General features: G+C 41.7%; 2 protein-coding genes across 2 annotated transcripts in view; one reads left to right on the top strand and one right to left on the bottom strand.

Moving 5' to 3' along the window:
* The window catches only part of HAUS1 (HAUS augmin like complex subunit 1), a 983957-nt gene that overhangs the window by 841125 nt on the left and 115046 nt on the right, over positions 1-27786 (top strand). The window lies entirely within an intron of this gene.
* PSTPIP2 (proline-serine-threonine phosphatase interacting protein 2) overlaps positions 1-27786 on the bottom strand; it is a 96683-nt gene that overhangs the window by 13662 nt on the left and 55235 nt on the right. Inside the window, exons 4-9 of the mRNA XM_050767977.1 lie at positions 20565-20599; positions 15787-15893; positions 10455-10517; positions 3392-3490; positions 2759-2804; positions 1730-1809 (exon numbers count right to left, since the gene is read on the bottom strand). Of these exons, the coding sequence (XP_050623934.1) occupies positions 1730-1809; positions 2759-2804; positions 3392-3490; positions 10455-10517; positions 15787-15893; positions 20565-20599 (430 nt within the window). The remainder of the gene's footprint in view (positions 1-1729; positions 1810-2758; positions 2805-3391; positions 3491-10454; positions 10518-15786; positions 15894-20564; positions 20600-27786) is intronic.

Raw genomic sequence — 27786 nt, 5'->3', positions numbered from 1 at the left:
TGTTGGCCAGGCTGGTCTTGAACTCTTGACCTCAGGTGATCTGCCTGCCTTGGCCTCCCAAAGTGCTGGGATTATAGGCATGAGCCACCATGCCTGGCCGAACTGGTGGGTCTTAAAGCTAGGAAAGAGCTGAGTCTGTGTGTAAGATAACAGAAGTTGACAAATTCTCTATGTCCAAGAAGGTGGGGAAAGGCAAGATGGATGAAAAAAGATCTTGAACGAGGAAGGAATAGCCCCTTTTCCATGCTAAGAAGAAAAAAGGAGTGGGGCAGGCATGTCTGCCAACGATTCTCATACTTGAATTCACATCAGAATCACTTGGAAGGCTTATTAGCACAGAGATTGCTGGGCTCTACCCCCAGAGTTTCTGATTCTGTAGGTCTGAGGTGGGTCTGAGAACCTGCATTTCTAACAAGTTCCCAGGTGATGCTGATGCTACTGGTCCTAGGACCTCACGTTGAGAACCACTGGAAGAAAATGTGCAGGCAGGGTGACAGAAAATTAAGGAAGCTTCCAAGTTACGCTTTTTATTTTCTCTTGGAAATTGTGAGGTCATTTGCAGCAAAAGAAGGGGAGCAGCGATGAAACTGAAGGTAAGAGGAGAGTAAAAAAAGAAAAAAAAAAACCCTCCAGCCTTGCATGGTGGCTCATGCCTGTAACCCCGACAACACAGGAGGCCAAGGTGGAAGGATTGCTTGAGACTCAGGAGCGCAAGACCAGCCTGGGCAACACAGCAAGACCCTGTCTCTTTAAAAATAAAATAAATAATAAATAATTAACAAGGCATGGTGGTGCATGCCTGTAGTCCCACCTACTTCACTTGAGCTCAGGAGTTTGAGACTGCAGTGAGCTCTGATTGTGCCACTGCACTCCAGCCTGGGTGACAGAGTGAGACCCCGACTCAAAACAAACAAAAAGCAAACAAACCAACCTCCAAAGCCTGCTCACTTGCTGTCGGCGTTCCCTTTAGAGCGTATTGAGTACAGGCCAGGCTCTCCGAAGGTAATTACGTAATCGACCATTAACTGATGCAGCTATTCTATGCCTGTGCTAACCCAACATGAGACTAAAGCTTTGAGTAGTTGGACAGCATGGTCAGGATGGGAACAAGGCAGACAAGGTTTGGGGAAAACTATTCCAGTTCCTTCTATTCTTCACTTAAATTTCTGATTTCTTTTGTTGTTTGTTTGTTTGTTTGGAGAGAAGTCTTGTTCTGTCGCCCAGGCTGGAGTGCAATGGCGCGATCTTGGCTCACTGCAACCTCCACCTCCCAAGTTCAAGTTATTCTCCTGCCTCAGCCTCTAGAGTAGCTGGGATTACAGGCGTGTGCCACTACACCCGGCTAATTTTTGTATTTTTAGTAGAGATGGGGTTTCACCGTGTTGACCAGGTGGTCTTGAACTCCTGACCTCAGGTGATTCACCTGCCTCAGCCTCCCAAAGTGCTGGGATTACAGGCATGGGCCACTGTGCCCCACCAAATGTCCGATTTCTAATTTGCCCTCAAGCTCTGTAACTCTATGAGAATCGGGGCAGATCATTTCTACAAAAGTAGACTCTCCAGGTTCTGGGCAGAAGACAGGCTCCTGCCCCCCCATCTCCCCCTCCCCGCTCCCCCCCTCCATTCCCCGCCCAGTTCCCCCCACCCCATCCTGAGCAGCTTCCTGTTACACCCCCCGCACCCCCGCACCCCCGCACCCCAGTCCTGAGCAGCTTCCCGTTACGGGTACCTCACAGGCCTTGATGTGCTCACTCTGCCACTCTTCTCGGACCTTATCCAGGGTGCTGATGTGCAGCATGTATGCTTTGTCTGCAACAGAAGGGAGAGACCTGGGTCAGAAACTAGACAGGAAGATGGCTCGCAGATACCCCCACAGGCTCATCTCAGATGGCAAAAGAAACTCATCCGAGTTGTGCTCAGCTCACAAGGCCCCCAGGACTCTGAGCACTGGGAGTTATTCCATCTCTCACCCTCATCATATTTGGTGAAGCAGGTGAAGCAGAGTATCACTGTCTTTTTAAACATTGGACCAAACATTGAGAAAGAAATGTTCTAAGGAAGGAGAAGTGAAAGCTGATAAGAAACCTCAGCCAAGTTTTCTTTGTCTAATTCCACCTCAATGCTTCCCATCACTTTTCATTTTCAGAATTGTCTGATGAAGGGTGCAGAGAAGAGAACTACCTTGAGCCCTAAAGGGGCACCAAGTTACTTTAGTTTCGAATGTAAAGATTAAGATCTTACATGACCACAGTTACGAGGGATATTTCCGGCAGGATATTCTGGGAATTAGGAGCTTTTGCAAACGCCTGGTTTGGGTCTTAGATTTCAGTGATAACAAGGCCTTGCAGCTTGGCTGTTTCACAGCAGATAAGGGCTACCAATACATCAGAGGAAGCACCTTATTGCAAAGCCGCTACCACATGACTGCACCATCACCACTCACTCCCATGTAAGGCAGCAAGATCTAAGCAGACAGCGGCCAGAAACGGCTGCCTCATAGCCTCCTCCCACCTTCCGGGATTCTAATACACCCTCCCTTCCTCTCTCCTCTTCTTTCCTTTCCTCCCTTCTTTCCTCCCTGCCTTCCTTACTCTCTCCCTTCCTTCCTCCCTTTTTCGCTTCTGATATCTCACTAATCCTGCTGAATATCCTTATATTCTCTCTTTAAGGTATATAAAACTCCCTTTCTCAGGGACACATTTAGGATAACATAGACAACACCAGCAACCCTCCCCCATTCGTAGGAACTGCCCCTCACCGGAGTCCTCTACTGCAGTCTTTGAAGTTGCCAGTTTCACAAAAAGCTGTGAAAACAAACAGAAAAAAAAACATAGCAAGCATTGGGAATGCTGGACAAGGCTTCCATAGGCAAAACAGATTGAAAAGCAGTAACTATGAAGAGACCAGGTCTAGTGCAAGTCCTATGTACATCTCCCTCGTGAGCAAATAACTCAACGTGCCCTGCAATCTTATCAGTCTTGAAAAATATCCATAAAGCATCTTACCCAGTGTCTTTCTAAAGACACATCTCTCGTTGCAGAAATCTTGTATCTAGATTTTACAAAGTTAAATTTGTAGTCCACCCAAGCAAAAAGCAACCTGACTACAAAGAATACATAAGCTGAGTATTTAAGAAAAATGAAAACAACTGGGAAACCCCTCCAACCTCTTATCACCCCAACTCCCTCCCTCATAGCCGTGCTTCTATCACTCTTCCCCCAACCCCCAAAAATGTGACAGTGGTTTTTCAGGTTCAGAAGACCCCAATACGTGAAGGAAGATATTGCCAGGAGTTTAGGGTACAGGTTCATTTCTTATGAATATTCATAATTGGCTTTAGCCTGATATTGGTCAATCTCGGATTTTTTGGGTTGTCAGCCCTCCCAGGTACCTTTTCTTGTTGCTTCGGGTTCACCAGGTTGGCACTCCGGCTGACAGCCTGTTCTGCCTCATCTTTGTCCCGGCATTTCTGCTCATAGTTCTTCTTTGCCTTTGTCATTATGAACAAAGAGAAGCAAAACAAATGAACAGAGTGTAACCCCGAAATGCAGCCCCCTTGGCCCAGGAAGTCCAGCATGGACAGGGCCCTCTGATTGTCTCTAAGCCTTGGGCTCCCAGAGGGCAGATGCTTTTTTTTCCTAAGTCTTTGAAAGCTCACTCTCTCTCTCTAGCCCTTTTTCAAATTATGTAATAGCGGCAACCTGATCAAGGAAGTAATAACTCCTATTTGGCAACATAAAGTACATGAGCTTTAAAAATGGACTGAAATGAGGTCGGGCACGGTGGCTCATGTCTGTAATCCCAGCACTTCGGGAGGCCAAGGCGGGTGGATCACAAGGTCAGGAGATCAAGACCATCCTGGCTAACACGGTGAAACCCCGTCTCTACTAAAAATACAAAAAAAATTAGCCGGGCTTGGTGGCGGGCGCCTGTAGTCCCAGCTACTCGGGAGGCTGAGGCGGGAGGATGGCGTGAATCCGGGAGGTGGAGCTTGCAGTGAGCTGAGATCAAGCCACTGCACTCCAGCCTGGGCGACAGAGTGAGACTCTGTCTCAAAAAAAAAAAAAAAAAAAAAAAAAAAAAAGGACTGAAACAAAAGATGGAATTTGAAATAGACAAAATTAAGGCCAGGCACCACGGCTCAGGCCCATAATCCCAACACTTTGACAGGCTTAAGTGGGTGGATTGCTTGAGCACAGAAGTTCAAGACAAACCTGGGCAAAGTGGGTGAAACCCCATCTCTACAAAAAACACAAAACTTAGCTAGGCATGGTGGCACACACCTGGGGTCCCAGCTACTTGGGAGGCTGAGCTGGGAGGGTCGCTTGTGCCCAGGAGTTCAAGGCTGCAGTGAGCTATGATCATGCAACCGCACTTCAGCCTGGGCAAAAGGGTGAGACTCTATCTCAAAATAACAATAATAACAACAACAATTAAAATATTTATGTAACTCTAAAACGTGTGGTCTAAAATTTATAAAACATTCATAATCCTCAGAATGCACGTACAATCCCTTGGTTATTTGGTACCAACTCACTCTAATTCTAATGAAGCCTCTATATTCACCACAGCATGTGAACAGTGGGCAGGGTACCAATGCCATCATTTATTTTGCTTAAAGATAGTCGTTTTCCTTATTTATTTACTTATTTATTTAGACAGAGTCTAGCTTTGTCACACAAGCGGGAGTGCAGTGGTGTGATCTCGGCTCACTATACCCTCTGACTCCCAGGTTCAAGTGATTCTCCTGCCTCAGTCTCCCTAGTAGCCGGGACTACAGGCAAGCACCATCATGCCCCTCTAATTTTTGTGTTTTTAGTAGAGACAGGATTTCACTATCTTGGCCAGGCTGGTCTCGAACTCCTGACCTCAGGTGATCCACCCGCCTCGGCCTCCCAAAGTGCTGGATTACAGGTGTGAGCCACTGCGCCCAGCCAGTGTTCCTTTTTTATTTAAAGAATTCTGTTTTATGTAGTTTAAACGTAGGCCATGGTCTATCATGTGCTACCATTACCACCAGTATTATGGAAACAGTTCACAAACTATATTCATTAGTGGATCATAAAAATAATTTTCTGTTTCAACTATGAAAGCAAAGACTTTTTTAAACACCAAAGCTGCTTTATCTTAATTCCAGGAAGTAGGAAGAAAACCAACAAAGCTGTGAATCAAACAGTTAGCTAATAAATAAAAATGATGAGAAAGAATGGTTGACTAAGATAAATAAAGAAAATATGGCACATACACACAATGGAACACTATTCCACTATAAAAGAATGAAATCAGGCCGGGCGCGGTGGCTCAAGCCTGTAATCCCAGCACTTTGGGAGGCCGAGACGGGCGGATCACGAGGTCAGGAGATCGAGACCATCCTGGCTAACACGGTGAAACCCCGGCTCTACTAAAAAATACAAAAAACTAGCCGGGCGCGGTGGCGGGCGCCTGTAGTCCCAACTACTCGGGAGGCTGAGGCAGGAGAATGGCGTGAACCCGGGAGGCGGAGCTTGCAGTGAGCTGAGATCCGGCCACTGCACTCCAGCCTGGGCGGCAGAGCGAGTCTCCGTCTCAAAAAAAAAAAAAAAACAAAAAAAAAGAATGAAATCCTGTCATCAGTGGCCACACGGATAAGCCTGGAGGACATTAAGTTAAGTGAAATAAACCCTTTGATATACCGATTTCCTTTCCTTTGGATAAATACCTGATAGTGGGACTGCTAGATCATATAGTAATTCTATTTGTAGTTTTTTCGAGAAATCTCCATACTGCTCTCCATAGTGGCTATACTAGTTTACATTCCCACCAACAGTGTGTAAGAGTTCCTTTTTCCCTAAATCCTTGTCAGCATTTGTTATTTTTTGTCTTTTTGATTACAGCCATCCTAACTGGGGTGAGATGGTACCTCATTGTGGTTTTGAGTTATAGTTTTCTGATGATTAGTGATGTTGAGCATTACAAAATATATTTGCTTGCCATTTGTATGTCTTCTTTTGAGAAATGTCTACTCAGATCCGTTGCCCATTTTTTAATCCAATTGTTTGTTTTTTTCTTTGCTGCTGAGTTGTTTGAGTTCTTTTCGTATATTCTGGATATTAGTCTCTTGTCAGATGAATAATTTGCATATTTTCTCCCATTGTAACCACTGTAAGTGTTCAATTCAGTGGTATTAGACACATTTATAAAGTTATGTAACCATCACCACCATCCATCTTCAAAATTCCCTTTATCTTATAAAACTGAAATTCTATGCCCATTAAACAATAACATCTCAACTTCTTCTTTCCCCAGCCCTTAGCAGCCCTTTCCCCATTCTATTTTCTGTCTCCCTTTCATTATTTTTTTAATTTAAAAACATTTTTGTGGGTACATAGCAGGTTTATATACTTATGGGGTATATGAAATGTTTTGATACAGGCATGCAATGTGAAATAAGCACATCATGGAGAATGGGGCATCTGTCCCCTCAAGCATTTATCCTTTTAGTTACAAACAATCCAATTACATTCTTTAAGTTATTTTAAAATATGCAATTAAGTGATTATTGACTATAATCACCATATCATGCTATCATCCCCTTCATTTTAGAAGATATTTTCACTGGATATAGGGTTATGTCTTAACAGTTCTTTTCTTTCAGCATATGTGATATGTTGGGCCACTTCTTCATGGTCTCCATGGTTTCTAATAGGAAATTTGCTGTCACTGGTTTTCCCTTTTAGGTTTTCCCTTTTAGTTAAGGTGTCATTTCTCTCTCATTTAGTTTTCAGAAGTTCGACTATACGTCTTGGTATGGATTTCTTTGGGTTTATCTTGTTTACAGTTTAATCAGCCTCTTGGATATGTAGGTTTATGTCTTTTGCTAAATTTGGAAATTTTTCAGCCATTATTTCTTTAAATAATGACTTAAAGCTGGGCTTTTTCAGCCCACCTTCCTTCTCCTCGCCTTCTAGCATCACAGACACATTAGTGTTAGATCTTTTCTTATAGTGCAAAAAGTCCCTGAGGCTCTGTTAATTTTTTTCAGCTTATTTTCTCTCTGTTGTTCATGTCGGGTAATTTCTATTATTCTGTCTTCCAGTTAACCAACTCTTTCTTCTGTCTCTTCCATTCTCTTCTTAAGCCCATATAATGAGTTTTCTAAAATTTTGATTATTATATTTTCAGTTCTAAAATTTCCATTTGGTTCTTCTTTATATCTTCTATTTCTTTGCTGAGCTTTTCTATTTCTTTGCCAGTCCTTTCTTTGTTTCTTTCATTTGTTTCAAGTGTGAATCAGGTGTAGTGGCACATGCCTGTAATTCCAGCTACTCAGGAGGCTGAGGTGGGAGAATCACTTGAGTCCAGAAATTGAAGGCCAGCCTGGGCAACACTGTGAGACTCCCCATCTCAAAAAAATTGTCTTTGTAATTGCTTGCTGAATATTTTTGTAATGAATGCTGTAAAATCTTCGTCGCATAATTCCAACATCTCTGTTATCTAGATCTTGGCATCTATTGATTGTCTTTTTTTTTCAGCAGTTTCGTATCTTTCTGGTATGAAGAGTGATATTCGATTGATTTGGGGGAATTTTTGGTATTACGTTACAACACTGTGGGTTTTAAGGCTTCTGTTTTAGCTAGCTTCCTCTGCACACCACTCCAGCAGGGGAAGGTGAGGCATCATCTCATTACTGCCATGTGAGTGTGAAAGTCCAGGTTTCCCCTCCTTGGTCTCCACTGACACCACAGAGTGTGTGTGACCTAGTTACTGCTGGAAAGTGGTTAAAGTTCTCATTCTCCATTAGACCTCCTTGGACAACATCCCAGCAGGGAGAGGGTGTACGTCATTATTTCCTGGTGCAGGTGGAATCAGGGTTCCCCACATGGTTCCCACTGACACTGTGTAGAGGAGGCTCTGTTACCTCCTGGTGGGAGTGAAAGTCCTGGTTCCCTGTTTGTTCTCTGATGCCACCTTGGCAGGGGAGTTGGGTGCTCTCTACAGCCTGGTGTGGTGGAAGTTTAGACTCTCCACTTGGCCTTTGCTGATGTGTGGAGGTGGGGCCCCCGTTTTTTTTATGTGGTGTTTGGCTGCAGTACAATGGTTATTTTCTAAAGTTTCTGTCCTGCTAGGCTGCCCCTTTTCTGGTCTTTTGGCTGGAGAGAACAGGCTTTTCTTGGAGCTTTTAAAAAAAATAATAATTATTATTATTAATAATAAAAATATTATTTTTATTATTAATAAAAATTATTATTATTATTTTGTGTATGATCGTTGGCATTTCTGGGATGCCTGCTTCTTTGGCACTCAGCCTGTGACAAATGAGGCAAAAAGAAAGCCCAGGGAACTCCTTGTCAGGTTGCTCTTTGAGTCCAAGGTCACTAGCCAGTGTGCCTTCTTCTCTCCACCTTTCAGAGCTGTTTTTGTTTTGTTTTGTTTTGTTTTTTTGAAACAGAGTTTCACTCTTGTTGCCCAGGCTGGAGTGTGCAATGGTGTGATCTCGGCTCACCACAACCTCTGCCTCCTGGGTTCAAGCAATTATCCTGCCTCAACCTCCCAAGTAGCTGGGATTACAGGCACACACCACCACGCCTGGTTAATTTTTTTTTTTTTTTTTTTTTTTTTTTTTTTTTTTTTGGTATTTTTAGTAGAGTCGGGGTTTTGCCATGTTGGCCAGGCTGGTCTTGAACTCCTGACTTCAGGTGATCCACCTACCTCGGCCTCCCAAAGTGCTGGGATTACAGGCGTGAGCCACTGTACCTAACCAGAAAGTTATATTTGGATAAGCCTTTCTCTTTAATTATAAAAAAGCTTGCCCCAGATTGCTTAAAATATAAAGGTCTGGGAAAAATCATCTATCAACCAACACTATTTCTGTATTACACTGACATCATTCCCTATTTATCAATTGTTTTTGAGGGATTTCTGCATCAAAGAGAAAAAGAATGCAGCAAAACAGATTGCATATGTTATCAACCTGGTAACACTTCCCTGTTATGTCCTACTCATAGAGTATCATGATGATACTTCTGTATCAAGATGGAGTCATACATGTTCTAATAACAGAGTTTGTTGTATCCAGAGTCAATAGATTCATAAAAGCTAGAGAGAGATTTCTAGCAACTTGTCCAATCTCTATCTTACCAAGCAGTTTTTAAACAAATTACTTCAAGGAAAGGTTTTTATAATTTTCTTTTTTTTTTTTTTTTTTTTTTGAGACGGAGTCTCGCTCTGTCGCCCGAGCTGGAGTGCAGTGGCCGGATCTCAGCTCACTGCAAGCTCCGCCTCCCGGGTTCACGCCATTCTCCTGCCTCAGCCTCGCGAGTAGCTGGGACTACAGGCGCCCGCCACCTCGCCTGGCTAGTTTTTTGTATTTTTTAGTAGAGACGGGGTTTCACCGGGTTAGCCAGGATGGTCTCGATTTCCTGACCTCGTGATCCGCCCGTCTCGGCCTCCCAAAGTGCTGGGATTACAGGCTTGAGCCACCGCGCCCGGCCGGTTTTTATAATTTTCAGATACCTTAAAACAGAAAGGGATCACTCAATAAAATAGGTAAGCAATCAAGATTCAAAATAGTAACAGGGTAAAATTGCAAATTCAACAAGATAAAGGTATTGTACACTATATATGTTTTTATATATTTGCCTAAAATATTCGAACTGACTTGCTATATTTTCTCGGGTTACCAGAAAGATAACCCCGTTGCATTTCCACTATCAGTGTCACTTTCAATCTTTCCAAGGCCTTAAAAAAACAAAAACATATACACTGTTGGTGGGAGTATAAATTAGTTCAACCATTGTGGAAAGCAGTATGGAGATTCCTCAAAGAACTAAAAGCAGAACTACCATTTGACCCAGCAATCCCATTACTCGGTATATACCCAGAGGAATAGAAAGCATTCTACCCTAAAGACACATGCACGTGAATGTTCACTGCAGCAAGATTCATAATAGCAAAGGCACGGAATCAACCTAAATGCCCATCAATGACAGATTGGATAAAGAATATGTGGTATATACATACCATGTAATACTATGCAACCATAAAAAAGAATGAAATCATGTCTTTTGAGGAAACATGGATAGAACCGGATGCTATTGTCCTTAGCAAACTAATGCAGGAACAGAAAACCAAATACCATATGTTCTCACTTATAAGTGGGAGCTAAATGATAAGAACTTTAAATATAAAGAAGGAAATAACAGACACTGGGGTCTACTTGAGAGGGAGAGGGAGAGGAGGGAGAGGAGCAAAAAAGATAACTATTGGGTACTGAGCTTAATCTCTGGATGTAATAATATGTACAACAACAACAAAAAAGAAAACCCAAAGCATTTAAGGTTGTTTTCCCTAAAACACTGCACTAATAAATAATAACATTTTTGAAACGTTATTTGAGTAGGAATATGTTCATACACAGCACAGGATTTCAGAAAATGTCACCATTATCCCAAAAAAGACAATAAAATGTGACTCACATCCATGGTTTTCTTGAATTGTAAGCTCTTCTGTTTATGGACGGCATCCATTACAAGCTCTGTCTGTAGAGAGATCATAAGCACTATTAATAAAAACAGAAATCATTAATAAAAACAGAAATCATTATCAATAGCAGTTTATCTGGAGGGTTAAGTGTTCAAAATGATTACCCACATTTCACAATCTTCAGAAAAGAGAGACCAAACATTTTGCCCAAGGTCTTATTCCTAGCGAATAATGGGGCCCATCTTTGAACTTGTACAGGCAAACACCAAAGCCTGAACTCTCAGACACCGTGGAGAGTCACTGATCAACTCAGAGCAGTCTCTTGGGTAAAATCTGGAATCAAGGAACTTTGGTTTCAAAAAGGAATTTTAAAACTTTTCTTAAAGTGCCATTTATATTTTAAAGGAGGTCTTTAAGTATACATCAGCACAGTTAAATTCGGTACTTGTATCACTTCTGCAGCCCATCAGTGACACATCCATGACCATCAGGGCGCCCGGTCAGTATGAAGGAAAAAAGAGTTTGTCAGACAACTAAAAGAAACTGTTCTGTTACTCTTTTATTTTTTTATTTTTTAAGACAGAGTCTCGCTCTGTCCCCAGGCTGGAGTGCAGTGGCATGATTTCATCTGACTGCAACCTCTGCCTCCTGGGTTCAAGCAATTCTCCTGCCTCAGCCTCCCGAGTAGCTCAGATTACAGGCCTGCACCACCACACCCGGCTAATTTTTGTACTTTTAGTAGAGATGGGATTTCACCATGTTGGCCAGGCTGGTCTCGAATTCCTGACCTCAGGTGATCCACCTGGCTTGGCCTCCCAAAGTGCTGGGATTACAGGCGTGAGCCACCGCGCCCAGCCCTGCTACTTTTTATACCCCATCCAAGTGAGGTAAATGCCTCGCTGGGAGTAAATTATTGTGGCTGTGCTGTTAATACTTGTTATTGAAAATAATGGTGTTAATAATAAAGATGTACCTCCCAGACATAATCGTAGTAGCTTCCATTTATCAAGCACTTACATGCTAAGCAGTTTTCATGCATCACAGCTATGTGAGTACTCTCTCTCCCATTTTCCTGATGGTACTGAAGTTAATTAACATACCCCAAAGTAACACAGTCAGCAAGTAACAGAATTGAAATTTGAACCCAGGAGCCCTGACCCCAGTGCCCTTGTTTCTCACTGTTACCCTAGACTATCATTATCCTTATGATAGCTCTGTAAAACCAAGCTGTAAACAACGAAAAGACACAATAATTCAAAATGAGCAATGACACTAACACTGTGCCAAAATAATATTGAAAATACAATCCAAATGTAGTTCCTTTCAGACACACAAAACTTAAGTTTTTGTCTGCTACTATAACACACAAACATCGTTTGAAGAATTCTGAAGATATCTGAATGGAATATTGGGAATGGTCTCACTTCAAATATGAGCTTTGTGGAGTACATGAAATTCCCTTGGAGGAGCTTCAGATGAGCCCTCAGAGAATCCAGCAGTCATCTTCCAGCCCACGTGAAAGTCAGCTGCCAGGTGCTGGCCATTCGCCTGCGACAGCAGAGACATAGAGAATAGACAAGGTTCCAAGAGGAGCCCAGCATGAAAAGTCACATGGCAGATCCCTGCCACTGCAGTCAGGAACCTGCAGTCCACATGCATGACTGTGTCCCTCTGCCAGGAGGAGAAGCTGGGTTTATTTATTTCATAATCTTTACCGATTTTCCCAGGCTACACAGAGCAGATCAGTTAGTAACGCTGGTCTGTTCCAAGGTCTTTTCTAGTCTAAATACACATATGGCCACTGTTACAGTTGGGAGCTGCTACTGTATTATATTTTGTGGCCCCACCTAGGCCACCTTACCTGTAGTTCTACATAACACTTGCTTCAAACACCTCTCAGGTGGCTGCAACATTCCACCAGCAGCCAAGTCTGTTCACCTCCTATCACTCCTCTCTCTGCCTTCATGGATTCCTGGCCTTTGAAACTTGGCAGGAGTCTCGAAAGCATTCCTCCACCTCCCTAACCTAACAGGCGTGGACCCTGGAGCCCAAGAGGTGAGATGCTTTGTTCAAGGTCGTGAGTTAGTGTCAGAGACAGCAGGTCCAGCTCTGTCTGCTACACTACCTGGATTTACGTGTCCTTACGTCCATATTCACTTATAGGGTGACTTATTTGTGGTGACCCCAGTAAGACAAAGGTGCCCTTTCAGAGCTCCTCAGTGTCTCTTCTGAGACTCAGACTTTCTGCTCAGACCAAATCCAGTGGAAATATGATTGGGTTTTATTACTGACAACACAAAGGAATGCAAAAACACAACAAACTCTGTCATAGGATGAGGAAAAGCAAGACAGGGGAAAGGAAGAAGAGATTTGCAAGTGGCCCTATAACCCTGAGAGAAACTATTGGAAGAGCTGCTTCATAGCCCATTTTTCTCTCTACTCACACTCAAGCTGTATTCTATTTTTTCATTTTTAATTTTTGTTTTTTTGAGACAGAGTGTCACTCTGTTGCCCAGGCTGGAGTGCAGTGGCATGATCTCTGCTCACCCCCCACCCCAGTTTCAAGCGATTCTCCTGCCTCAGCTTCCCGAGTAGCTGGGATTACAGGCATGAGCCACCACACCTGGCTAATTTTCGTATTTTTAGTAGACACGGGGTTTTGCCATGTTGGCCAGGCTGGTTTCAAACTTCTGACCTCAAGTGATCCGCCCACCTTTGGCAAAGTGCTGGGATTACAGTCATGAGCCACCGTGCTCAGCTTTAAGCTGTATTCTAGAAACTGGAAGCATCGCCTCTGTAACCACAGAGGTTCCTTTCTTTGGAGATGGCTCTCCACACAGGCAGCACGAAACTCTCCCATGACCATCCCAATCTCAACGGAGGGGATAAAACCATGTGGGCACCAGAGGACAGAGTGTCTGATCATGTGTTGTCATTGTCATGCTACAGACAGTTATGGACTGGGGGAGAAACCTCATGACCCTCAAGTGTCAAGACCGCTGAGAATGGCTCCTACCCGCCAATCCCCTGGGGTGAGTGTCTCACTCCTCTGTACAGCCTTTCACCCCAGTGGTTTTAGCATCAATGTCCTTCTTCCAGGAGGCCTTCCCAAGCCTCCAGATGACATTACGTGTTCCCACTGTGTGTTCAGATGGCGTCTTCCTCCTTCCCTGCATCATGTAAGGCATATCAGGCTTTACCATGATTCCTGGGTCACATCCACCTGTCTGGCCCTGCTCTCATGCTTAGTGAGAGAAGGATGACCGTGTACGTCTTGGTCACCACCTTCATAAAACATTAGCTGCGAGGGAGCACACCACGAACTTCTGGCCAGCCCTTCCAGGGCCTGCACCTCCTGTGCCCTCATTTACTGAAAGAAACCAACTGATGGCTTTCCTTAAGTGGAAATGGCTTAATTTCCAAGAAGTGAAAGACCAAAGCGTGCGTCTGACCAGTGAAAAATGAGAAGTTAGCGTTGGCACATTTTCTCCCAAAGTTTTATGTTTAAAAAAAAAAACAAAAAACTAGCTAAATACGGAAGTGGTAAAACCCAGAGTTCATTTTGACAGAAGTAATTACAATTTTATTAATAAAATTTGGACTTCTCAAAGAAAGCTAGCTCTGAAGGCATTTTCCCACTGTAGAGAGCACACAGAATAAAGGGAACTTAGAGGGTGGCAGGGGACTGAGCACAGGTGACTTACACAATTGCTTAACATAGTTCACAGCAGAGTTCAGGTCTAGCTTAAAATAATTTGGTCTGTGTAGCTTATTAGGATGAGGAAGTTTCAGAAACCTTGCAAAATTAACAAAACTCTCCCTGAAAGGACTAGGGCTACCAAGGGCACTGAAAACATGCAAGGAAATGATTCTCCTCTCCTCTGAGGGGAAATCAAGTGTGCATAGATTCTGGTTGTCTAAGGCATTTTTGATTCTGAAAAGTTATAATTCCCCTAGAGGGGTGAGCAGTCCTGGCTATGTCAGCCACAAGGGTCTGACCATCCAATGGGTTTAATACACATGCTATTTCTGCTCTGAAAAAGGCTTCAGAGCCTTTTTTTCAGAGGCACTCCTCAAACCTGATACATCAAGCTTGACAGAATATGTCAAAGCACCTGACAGAGTGTTCCCATGTTCATTTCTACCCTTCCTTCCTGGTAAAAGGCACAGCACAAGTACAGGTATGAGATGGAAGAGGCAGTAGTGTGCTAAAGGCAGCTGGTGAAACAGCAATAGGGGTAAGGCAGGCAGGTTCTCAGGATGCTGCCTCCCATAATAGAGGCCAGTGGCCGCCAGGGAAGCTAGACCTAGACTCCAACTTAGAGCCACAGGCAAAGCTGCTGTGACTGAGGTCAGGGTAGAATCAGCCTTAACAGCTGGCTATTTATCGGATATGCTCATTGTAGACAGCAAGCTCAGACCCAGGATAAGAAAAGGTTTTCAAAGGGACCCCCAGGAAGGGTGAAAGAGGTCACCGAAAGTCACGCAGAGCTGTGCCGGGAGACCTGGGTAGACATTTTTGGGTGCCAGATAGAGGAGAGCTTGTCTCCTATGTGAGGCCCAGGTTCCAGTCTTGAAAACTAGACACAGAAAAAAATTCTATAAGGACCCTACATGGCTGCAGGATCAGCCTGAATATCCAGGTTTTCAGGAACAAAATAGAAAAGAATAGAGTTGTGGCTGGTCTAGTCTAACTAACACTTTGATATAAACCTGGACTTCTTTTCTTGATCCCAAACATTTGTCAGTTTTGTTAACTCTTGTTCACCCTTGTCTTCTTCCATGTAGTTGGTCAGAGTAAATCTCATGAATGAAAAAGAGCCTATGTAAAGCTGCTTTGAAGACAAAAGGACTTGGAGTTCCCAGGCCTTCCGTTTTCCCATTTGTACAGTAGAGTAGTTGGACTACATTATGGTCTTCAGGGGGAGCGGGACTCTTCCACTACTTCTCCCTTCCCCTATTGCCTTGTCCAGGATGAGGAGTGTGGTTTGGGAGCCCTCCAGCTGGGATGTGCTAGATTCTATTGAAGTCAGAGGGTTTCCCCTTTCCATTCATAGTCTGAATAGTGGCAGTAGACCTGAAAAGAAGAGGAATGCAAGCTGGACCCCTGAATCCTACATGAACTTTAAAAAAGGACAACTGGCCTGGGGTATAGAAATGCATATACCCATCTGGATTGAGTCCCCACGTGGGGACTCCAATAAGTAATGTCTCAGGTCATGATTGCATGATGGTAGGAGCTGAGCTGAGGAGTATAACGAACAAACAAGCCTGTAGTTTTCTACAGGAGGAAAGGAAACACCTTAACACATATGCAAATCCAACCTTTTTCCGTTGTAGTTTTTGCTTTTCCCTGAATTCTTCCATCTTCCTGGCCTCTTCTCTTAAACTCTGTGCAAGCTGAATGTGACATTGTGCCACATTGTCTACTTCTGCAAAAAAGAATTTCAAAAAATCAAGGTCTACATATGTCTGAATTAAAATACATAAAATCATACAAAATAAATATGTATATACAAAATACTGGAGTAACTGGTAAAATCAACATCACTTCATTTGGTCACCAACATTTATTGAACCTCTCCATACGTCCAGCATTGCCCTGGCCACCAAGGTCAGAGCTAGAAAATCTTTGGCTTTGCCTCCTACCGCTAACTGTTACTAACCTAAGGTGCCCAGGACTAGGGAGAAAAGCAGCCAAAATCCCAAATGAAGGTTACATCCTAGGAGACATTACCAACGCCACTACAATTTCAAACCTGATTCTTCATTCTCTGTAGATGATCTCTAAGGTTCCTTCTATCTCTAATGTCTCATAAGCCTGAACATTTATAAGAAAGGTCATATGCCAAAATTTTGGTTACCAATAGTTATCTCTGGGTAGAAAGATTATTTGTGATTTTTCCCCTTATTTTTTAAGATCTTTTCAAGGAGCATGGCCTGCCTTTGTAACAGAAAAGAATAAATTCTTGTTCTAAGAAAACAAATCAAAGCATGGCATTAAAGCTAAAAAGACTGACAGATAAAGCTAAAAAGACTGAAAGATGGTCAGATTGATCAAAGAAAAAAATGTAAACTCGTGGGTATCAAAACAATCTTGAAGAAGGTTAAAAGATATATGACAAACTGGAAACATATTTGCAATTTACATAACAAAGAGCAAATAGTTATATCCAAAGAGCTTCCAAAAATCAAAAGAAAAATACATATTCCAGTATTTAAAAACCAGTTAAAGAACATGAAATTCAAAAAAGAGTGGCTAAATGGCCAATAAACATTTGGAAATATACCCAGCCTTAAAACTATTGAAAAAAAAATGCAGAACTTTAAAATGCAAACCTTTCAACTGGGCAAAATTTTTAAAGCACAAAAATTCTTGATATTGGCAAGCATGGAACAAAACATCATTGTTGGAAAAAAAAAACAGCACAACCTTTCTGGAGGAAATTTGGCATTTTTTAGAAACAAAATTTTTTAAATGTAAAAGAATGAGGCAGATCTATATGAATTGAAATGAAAAGTTGTCTACGATATATTGTTAAGTAAAAAAGCAAACTATAGAGAGATATGTATAGTATAACAGCATAAAAACTCATTCATGTCTATATGTATATGTGCATCTACAATTAAAGGAGAGACAGTTGGCCGGGCACAGTGGCTCACACCTGTAATCCCAGCACTTTTGGGAGGCCAATGTGGGCAGATCACGAGGTCAAATGATTGAGACCATCCTGGCCAACATGGTGAAACCCCATCTCTACTAAAAATACAAAAAATCAGCCAGGCATGGTGACGGGCGCCTGTAGTCCCAGGTACTCAGGAGGCTGATGCAGGAGAATGGCGTGAACCCGGAAGGCAGAGGTTGCAGTGAGATGAGATCACGCCACTGCACTCCAGCCTGGTGACAGAGCGAGACTCCGTCCCAAAAAAAAAAAAAAGAGAGAGAGAGAGTTGTAAATTCACAGAGAAAGGTCTGGAAAGATATACACCAAACTACTAGCATGATTTTAAAATGATCGTTTTCATTTTAAAAACAATATAAAAACATATCTGGCCCCATCCCAGAAATTGTGGATCACTGCCATGGTATAATACTATTTCCGTATATGAATAAATACATATATACTCTACATATATATGTTTAATTGCATTAAACTGTCTGGAGACAATCACTGAGAAGTGAAAATTCCAGTGCTTACTATCTTCTTTGCAGCTAGTTGTCTCGTTTGAATTTTTAAGATAAATATATATATTATTTTAATAAGAAAATAAAACTTATTTTTTTTAGAAAAAGAAAACAAGTAAAGGAAAGGCAAAAAAAAATTTTAGGAGACCCAGCCTATGCTGAGGTTTGACCTTGGGCCACACCATACTTGGCCTTACAGTGCATATAAGGGACGTGAAAATATACTGTCTCTACCTTGAGAAATGTATTCACTGACAAGTTACAGAGGGAAGAAGACACCTTCTATGAAAACGTTAAAATGAATATTGAGCTAACATTTACAAACGTCTAGAACTACTCAGTGAGCTACAGAAACACTTTAGGCACGTATTAAACATACTATGCTGTGTTAAAATTCTTAGCTTGGAAGGGCCAGGTATTCTGAAAAACAGAAACCTTTAGAGGCAGGTTCTGAGTAACAGGCCTGAAGAATATTAGAACTGGATAGGACCCCTTGAAAACCACAGTGCCAGGGTCCCACCCTGGATTGCCCAACTTCTGCTTGTCATCATATTAGAATAATAGGAACTAAATAAAAATCTGTTGACTGAATTCCAAGTTGCAGTTATAACCAAAGGCCACCAAGTGGAAATGAGAACTGAGAAATTAAGAAAGGATGCTGAGGACACTATGACTTACGTCTTCCATTTCCCCTCCAGACTCATACCAATAAATAATAATTTCTCATACCAAGAAAAGCAAAGACGACCAACACAGGAAGAAAATGACTCCTCAGCCTCAAAAAGATGAAGGGAAATAGAACTTCACCCCAACAGAGATGAACTCTGACAATTGTGGCACTGGTGTTTCCAAAGACTTTCTATTTCCTTTCTAAATTAGCCTTTACCACTCTCAAGAAGTATGATAAAATTAGAATGCCCCATTCCAAACAAGAAAATAAATCCAAACATGAGGGAACTTCCCACTGGGTTCTCCTCTTAAGACGCTGAAGGAGAGGCTGAAGAAGGGATTTTTTTTTTTTAAACAGTCTCACTCTGTCGCCCATGCTGGGGTGCAGTGGCAAGATCTCTGCTCACTACAACCTCTGCCTCCCAGGTTCAAGTGATTCTCGTGCCTCAGCCTCTGGAGTAGCTGGGACTACAGGCACATGCCAACATGCCTGGCTAACTTTTGTATTTTTAGTAGAGATGGGGTTTTGCCATGTTGGCCAGGCTAGTCTTGAACTCCTGATCTCAGGTGATCTGCCCGCCTTGGCCTCCCAAAGCGCTAAGATTACAGGTGTGAGCCACCACACTGGGCCAAAAGAGATCATTTTTAGGACATAGCATCCTGACCCTGGGAAGAAAATAATAAATAAATAAGAATTCTTAAGGAAACAACAGGATGTGGTTCTAAAAACACAGATCTCAATGGCTGAGTACAGTGTCTCACACCTGTAATCTCAGCACTTTGGGAGGCCAAGGCGGGAGGATCACTTGAGCCCAGGAGTTCAAGACCAGTTTGGGCAACACAGTGAGACCCCATCTCTATGAAAAGTAAAAAATTAGCCAGACATAATGGTGCATGCCTGTGGTCCCAGCTACTCATGAGGCTGAGGCTGGAGGATCGCTTAACCCTGGGAGTGTGAGGCTGCAGTGAGCTGTGACTGTGCAGCCCTCCAGCCTGGATGATAGAGTGATGCCCTGACTTAAAAAAAATAAAAATAAACAGATCTCAAACTTCCTTAGGCAATCAGCCTGTAAGATCATGAGTTCAGCTGCAAATATTTTGAATTTAAGGTGCCTTTGAAACACCCAAGAAGAAATATTAAGTAGGCAACAGGATGTAAGTTCTGGTCCTAGAGAGTTCGGGACTGAAAATATAGAACTGTACATTCTTTATGAAAAGATGATAGCTGGTGTCAGGGATGAGGATGTTTATCTAGGCAGACTGAGAAGAGAAGGGCTAGGACCAAGTTCTGAGGACCTGCAATATAGAAAGGGATACAGAAGTAGCCAGAGAAGCAGGAAAAATCCAAGGGGGTCAGAGGGATGCTGGTTTCCAGAAGAAAGAAATGCACAACAGTGCTGAATGCTGTTGAAGAGTCAAGCTAGAAGAGGCCCAAAATTGTCCCCTAAACTTAGTGACCCAAAGGTTGCTGGTGTCCTTGGAGAGGGCAGTTCCAGATGAGTGGTGGGGTCACAGGCAGATTAGAGTAAGAGGTGAGGGAATAGTGACAATACTTCCTTCGATGCTTACTGTAGTTCACTTTATTCCGGATACAAATGTCTGGTGATCTGGGAGAAATGGCAAGACACGCACAACACAGTCCCAAAGTCTGAAGCCCTGCAGAGATGGCTCTGGGAGAAGGAAGCCAGACTGAGCATAAGAACATACCAGGGGTTAGGTTGCTAGACAGTCTGGCAGGTGTGGGTGTGGAGGAGCACTTGGATGACAGTGTCTCCGTCTTAGAACCAAGAAGTATAGACAATTCTCTGAGGCAACCATTCTCCCAGCATGGTCCCTGGACCAGTGGCCTCAGCAATACTTGGGAACATGAGAGACACGCAGACTCCCAGGCCCCACTCCAGACTTCCTGAATCAGAAACCCTGGGGATGGGTCTCAGGAATCCGTGTCAATAACAAGCCCTCCAGGTGATTCTGATGCTAATGCAAGTGTGAGAAGCACGGCTCTGAGCAAGGCAAACACACATCAAGATGTGCAGGTGTGTAGGTTCTCCAGTTCATTTCAAGCCTGCAGCGCTTTGTCTCACCTGAGGAGTTGCTCTAATTTTTTTTGACCCACTATGAAACTGCTGTTCAAATTAGAACACACCTTTGACAACAGACACAGGGTTTGTCAAGGGCAGTGAATATATATTTTTTAAAAAGGGGTTGTCAAGGGCAGTGAACATATATTTTTTAAAAAATCACTTACGCTGTTTGAAGACTTCAAGGGCCCGCTTCAGGGTGCTAAAAAGACAAGTACATATATAATTTCAGTTCTGGAAATTCTCTGCACAATCTTATTATAATGCCTTTGCATGCTTCTCTCTGCCTATATCTTAACTTACGACCTACAGACCAATTTTTGCCCATGAGCTAGAGAGACAGCAAAAGACCGAGACTTCTTAAGTCCAGTTTCCTCAATCCCAGGCACAAGAAATTCTTCAACTGTTCACTTGGGGAGAGCAATATGCCAAACTCTTTGTGTTTCATTGTCTCCGATGATAGTATAGGAGTTATGACCCTTTCTCATAAGAATACCAGTGATTCTTTAAAGTACGACAAGGAGGCTGAGGCAGGAAAATCACTTGAACCCGTGAGGTGGAGGTTGCAGTGAGCCAAGATCGCACCACTGCACTCCAGCCTGGGCAACACAGCAAGACTCCATCTCAAAATAAATAAATAAATAAATAAATAAATAAATAGTACAGCAATTCAAAATATGAATACAAGGCAACAAAGGAAGGGTTCAAACCTAGTCCTGATTGCCTCCTTTTTCATTAATTTACATTCATTTAATCAATCATCATATATTTATTGACCATAAACCAGGGGCCAGGCATTGTGTCAGATGTTAGTAAATCAATTGTACAAGACAGACCTCATCCCAGACCTCAGAGTCTAATGGAGGAGACAGACATTAAACAAATTGTATCCATTTTTTTATTGCTGCATGACAAACTTAGCAGCATAAAACAACACATATTTATTATCTCACAGTTCTGTGGATTGCCAGTCTGAATATGGTTTAGCTGGATCCTGTGCTTAGAGTATCACAGGCAGCAATCAAGCTATTGGCCAGGCTGCATTCTCATCTGGTGGCTTGACAGGGGAAGAATCTGCTTACTCAAGGTTAATATTTTACTTACCCTCAGCAATAAAATACCTAAGAATGTTTTAACCCTGATTATCCTTCCTAAAAAGTTATAAGCTTTCAATGTCCAATATTTTGGCTCCATCTTATTTTTTAAATCACCCAAGTTGACATTAATACCATTTATTTATAAACTGTTTAGATTTATCCATATGTGCCATATTCTTTGCTCACTATTCCTTCTTGCACTCCAGACCTTTTGTCCCGGATTTTTTTCCTTCTTCCTAAAGTATATTTTTTAGAAATTCCTTTATTGAAGATCTGCTCATAGTTAACTCTAATTTTTTGTTGGATAACATCTTTGTTTTTCCTTCTTTCTTGAAAAATAATTTATCCAAGAAAAATAATTTTTCCAGGTTGATAGTTATTTCCTCTCAGTACTTTAAAGACATAATTCTGCAGTCTCTCACTTCATCATTGCTGTTGAAAAATCAGCTGTTGCGCTAATAAATGTTCCTTAGTAGGTAATCATTCTTTCTGAATGCCTTTAGGACTTTTTCATTAACTTGGATCTTACTCAGTTTGACTGTTCTTGTGTGCTTGTGAATTTCCTTCTAATTTATCATTCTTGGGATTTATTTTGCTTCCTCAATCTGAAGATTCATGGCTCCCATCAATTATAGAAAATTGTTAAGCTCTGTTGCTTTAGAAGTTTTTTCTCATTGTTTCTGTTCTCTCTTCTGGAACTCTAGTTAGGTTTGCATTGAACTTCTCATCCTATTCTCCACGTCTCTTAATTTTTCTTTACTTTTAACCTCTGATTTTTTTCTGTGATTAATTCCAGATAATTTCTTTTCTTTTTTGAAATGTATTTACTTACTTGACAAATAAAAATTGTATGTGTTTATTGTGTACAAAACAATGTTTTGAAATATGTACATTGTAGAATGGTTCAATAGAACTAAGTAACATATGTATTACCTCATGTACTTACACTTTTTGTGGTGAGAACACTTAAAATCTACTCTCTTAGTGGTTTTCAAGAATATAATACATTGTTATTATCATAGTCATTGTGTTGTACAATAGATCTCCTGAACTTATTCCTCCTAATTGAAATTTTGTATCCTTTGATCAACATTTCCCCAAACCCTGTCCCCAGTCTCTCCTGATTTTTTCATTTCTAATTTTTGAATTCCCTCTTCAATTATAGTTAATGTGTTTTACTTAATGCATCTCATATACTGAATTTTTATTTTAAGTATTTTCTATTTTCTTTATATAAGTTCTATCTGAATCCCTTTCAAAATTTCTTGGATACCTCTGAAAGTCACCCTACTCATGCTCTTAATTCACTCTTTTTTTTTCTTTAAATATACTATATATACTTGTTTTTTTAGATCTGTTAGTTCTAGTATCTACAATCTTTGCATGTCTAATTCTGCTATTTATTGCTTCTGTTGACACTCAGGACCACTCTAAACTAAATTTTTAGCTTAGGATTCTTCAGACCACTCTGATGAAATTTGGTAATTTGGAGCTCCAAATCTGCAAGATAACTGGCTTGTAATTACAGATTCTCAGGAGATACAACCTCTTCCATCATTCATAATCAAGACTTGAGAGGTATCTTTCCTTGTTATCTTTTTCTTTTTCTGCAACAGTCTCACTCGGTCACACAGGCACCCAGCCTCTGCCTCCTGGGTTTGAGCAATTCTCCTGCCTCAGCCTCCTAAGTAGCTGGGATTACAGATACCCACCAGCACGCCCAGCTAATTTTTGTATTTTTAGGAGAGACAGGGTTTTACCACATTGACCAGGCTGGTATCAAACTTCTGACCTCAAGTGATCTGCCCTCCTCGGCCTCCCAAAGTGCTGGGATTACAGGCATGACTTGATATCTTTTATTGAGATTTTTTTCTCTAGTTTAGCTTTTCATTAAGACATTATTTCTCTTCTGGTTTCCAGGCTTTCTCTGGGATTTAGGAGATGAAGAAAAGCTTGAATCCAGAGAGCTAAGTGAGCACTGAAAGACACCTTTGATTCATCTTTGGCCTGGAAGGATTTTCCTTACTTTCTTGACAGCATAGTCATATATTTATCTTAAGTCATTAAAATATATTTTAAACTAGCATTTTAAGTGTTTTACGATGGGAGGGCTTCCCAATATCTAGTCTACCATGTTGTGGATATGGAAGACCGTGATTCATTTTTCATACCTTCTCTCAATCTCCCCCATCCTCTCCCTTATAATCAACTTCGCTTTGCCCATTATTTCAGTTCTCCCCCAACCTACACTTCCTTAAGTGAACCCCCTCGGAGGTGCCTTGGCCCAGATAATTTTCTTGCTCACTGCTACTCTCACGGAGGCTGATCTCATGGAACTGTGGACTGTGCTCGCTCAACCTACCCAAACAGGGTTGGGATTTTGTTAACTCATAGTCCCCTACCACAGCAGCGTAAGATCATGCATCATTTTAGATATGTGTGTATATATATATATATATATATGGAAAATTCTATTATTTTAGAAATTAAAGGCCCTGCATTTTCCAACTGGCCCCTTCTCCCAACTACCTCACTTTCCCCCCTCTATCTCAAAACAAAGGTTCTTCTTTCTCTCTGCCTTTTCTCACATGAACACTTGCACCAGCTATTACAAATACACTAAGCAGGACAGTCTAAGTGCACATTCTCCATTCACTTTACCCATCTTATGATACAATTTATCAAGGTGTACAATGCATTATAATAGTGTCCATATTGAGGCTGGGTGCAGTGGCTCACCCCTGTAATCCCAGCACGCTGGAAGGCCAAGGCGGGAGGATCACTTGAGGTCAGGAGTTCGAGACCAGCCAGGCCAACATGGTTTAACCCCTTCTCCACTAAAAATACAAAAATTACCCAGGTATGGTGGCACATGCCTGTAATCCCAGCTACTTGGGAAGCTGAAGCACAAGAATCATTTGAACCCTGGAAGCAGAGGTTGCAGTGAGCCAAGATTATACCACTGCACTCCAGCCTAGGCGACAGAGTGAGACTCCAGTTCAAAAACAAAAATAAAAATAAAAGTGTCCATATCCAAACAAATGCACCAATGGTCAACTGGAACTAATAAACCCACTCTTCAGTGATGCTCATTTGTCTTCAAAGTATGGGGAAAAAAAAGACGGATATGATAGGAGATACAACTGGGATTATTTCCCTATAGTGAGTCATAGGGTTGAAAGGCCAGCCTTCCAGCAAAATTGTCTGTCCCAAGTTTAAAACTTTTCTCCCACCACAGTGACTGACTGAAGGGCCCCTAAAGAGCAGCCCCATTTTCATTTCCTTTGTCATCGCTTTGTTGTCTCCCATCATCACTTCATTGTCATTCCTCATGTTCAGGACAAAATGACATTCCAGGAATGGAATCTGAACCATGGGAATGGTGGCCTAGCAACATTCACCCTCTCTTCTCCACGGTGTTCTCCCTGACTGTGGAAAAGGAAACTATTCTACAACTCTTTTTAAAAGGACGTTGGCCTTAAGCCCTAACAGGTCCCGTCACAGGCTTGAGTCTCTCAGGGTAGCCAATGAGGTGGAAGATCCTAGCTAGTCCCTGGATAAGCAAAATCATCCAGCTGGGCGCGATGACTCACGCCTGTAATCCCAGCACTTTGGGAGGCCGAGGCGGGTGAATCACGAGGTCAGGAGTTCAAGATCAGCCTGGCTAAGATGGTGAAACCCCGTCTCTACTAAAAATACAAAAATTAGCCAGGCGTGGTGGTGAGCGCCTGTAATCCCAGCTACTCAGGAGACTGAGGCAGAGAATTGCTTGAACCCCAGAGGCAGAGGTTGTAGTGAGCTAAGATTATGCCACTGCACTCCAGCCTGGGTGACAGAGTGAGACTCCAAAAAAAAAAAAAAAAAAAAAAAAAAAAAAAAAAAAAAAAAAAAAAAAATCTGCTGTCATCTAGAACATCTTCCTAAAGATCATGTCATGAGGTGACAAAAACAAGTCACCTAAACAGCATGTCACTTCAGCCTTGGAAAGGATCCCAGTTCTCCTATCTTATTACTACTTCCTCTCTGAGGTATACTCTTAGAAGGAAAACTGACTGGCTTTTATCAAGCAACAGAAAAGAACTGTGTTACAGTCTCTCTGAATTTACCAAATAACAAGGCAAACATCAAACATGTAAGGATATAAGAAATATCATTTCGGGTCAGATTCATTCCGTTAAGTATCTTCTGCAGGAAGTAGTAGAGAGAATCTGGCCATTTTCCATCACATCACCTCAAAAGTTTCTGGGTATATTGCCAACAGCTTATGCTTTCGTTAGAAACAAAAAAGTTTTTTTGGTCAACTGACCCACTTATCTTCCATGAAATGTTCTAAACCATTCTTCAATTACAGTGAAACTTGTCTAAGTTGATGTACTTTGGACCCTTGGACATGCAAATGTTTTACATATTCAAAAAATAAAACTAAATCAAACAGGAAAAAGAAAACAATCCCTATAATTTAAAATAAACTGAAACAAATAAACTTAACTATAAGTAAAATTGGTTACATAATCACACAGAGAAAGTAAATGTTTAAGTGACCTACATGGTCTAAGATCAAAAGGAACTGCAAAGAAATGTTAAGCTTTATTCAGAAGTTTTATTGTTAGTAGCAATATTGTATTATCTTAAAATAATTTTATATATATAACAAAATAAAGCAGATAATTATACTAATATTGTCAGGTCTTCAATATAAGACGAAAGAAATACAAACATAAAATTTTAAACATTACGTAAAGCCCTATAAAGTTAAATTAGAATTGGAAATATCAGTATGAACTCATACTTTTAAAATCCGTTCCCTGCCAGGGCCTACATACAATGATGCCTCTGTGACAATGATCAACATTAAAACTGAAAATTTGGGCCGGGCACGGTGGCTCATGCCTGTAATCACAGCACTTTGGGAGGCCAAGGCAGGCAGATCACTTGAGGTCAGGAGTTCGAGACCAACCTGACCAACATGGTAAAATCCTGCCTCTACTAAAAATACAAAACATTAGCTGGGCATGGTGGCAGGTGCTTGTAATCCCAGCTATTCGGGAGACTGGGGCAGCAGAATTGCTTAAACCCGGGAGGTGGAGGTTGCAGTGAGCCAAGACAGCGCCATTGCACTCCAGCCTGGGTGACAGAGCGAGACTCTGACTCAAAAAAAAAAAAAGAACTGAAAATTTGATCTCTAAATATAATTAATCACTAAAAGGAATGGAACCAAGTATTCTTGGAGAAAGAGCTGATTCCAGATTTAAATTTAAAGCATTTACATTGTTAATAATTATAAAATCTTGGTGACAAATATGAGTAACTGCAAAATCTAGGTGATAGGTATATAGCTATATAGCTACTTACTATGCTCATTTTTTAACTTTTCTGTGATTTTTAAATTTTCTTTTCTCTCTCTCTCTCTTTTTTTTTCTTTTGAGATGGAGTCTTGCTCTGTCACCCAGGCTGGAGTGCAGTGGCGTGATCTTGGCTCACTGCAAGCTCCGCCTCCGGGACTCACGCCATTCTCCTGCCTCAGCCTCCTGAGTAGCTGGGACTACAGGCACCCACCACCACGCCCGGCTAATTTTGTTTTGTATTTTTTAGTAGAGATGGGGTTTCACCATGTTAACCAGGATGGTCTCGATCTCCCGACCTCACGATCCACCTGCCTTGACCTCCCAAAGTGCTGGGATTACAGGTGTAAGCCACCGCGCCTGGCTGATTCTTAAATTTTCATTTAAAACATCAAAAATATATAATTAACCAATGAAAAAATAAACCTTCCTTGTGCTAATTTCCTATGTCTGAGGGTATCAAGATTTTTAGGTTTATGTAACTATTAATATTTTCAATATCTCCCAATGTTTTCCTCCTCAGTAGTTCAATACCTTTCTTTGTGGTCTAGGATGAGTCTGTGTGTGTGTGTGTGTGTGTGTGTGTGTGTGTGTGTATCTGTGTTGTATGTGTGTTTGTTTTAGAAGCAAGAGAAGACAAGAGCAAGGGCAATGTCCTATTTGTCCCTATTAGGGCCTCTGAGGGGACACAGATCTCTGGGCATCTCTGTTGATAGCACAGCCAGAGCAGGATACAGGAAAGTATGTTATGTGGTTAGGTCTGCAGAGAGAAAGCCTGACTTCCTTCTCCAAACCCTCCCTCAACATATTGGGGAAGGAATCTAGAACTTTTCAAATGAGTCGGACTGGCTACATAATTTGTGAGTCCTACTGCAAAATGAAAACGTGAGACCCCTTGTTTATAAATTATTAAAAATTTCAGAATGGTGATAGCAGGGCACTAAACCAAT

The sequence above is a fragment of the Macaca thibetana genome, chromosome 18 (assembly GCF_024542745.1).
Source record: "Macaca thibetana thibetana isolate TM-01 chromosome 18, ASM2454274v1, whole genome shotgun sequence".
NCBI lineage: Eukaryota > Metazoa > Chordata > Mammalia > Primates > Cercopithecidae > Macaca > Macaca thibetana.
This window is presented reverse-complemented; position numbering and strand designations above follow the sequence as displayed.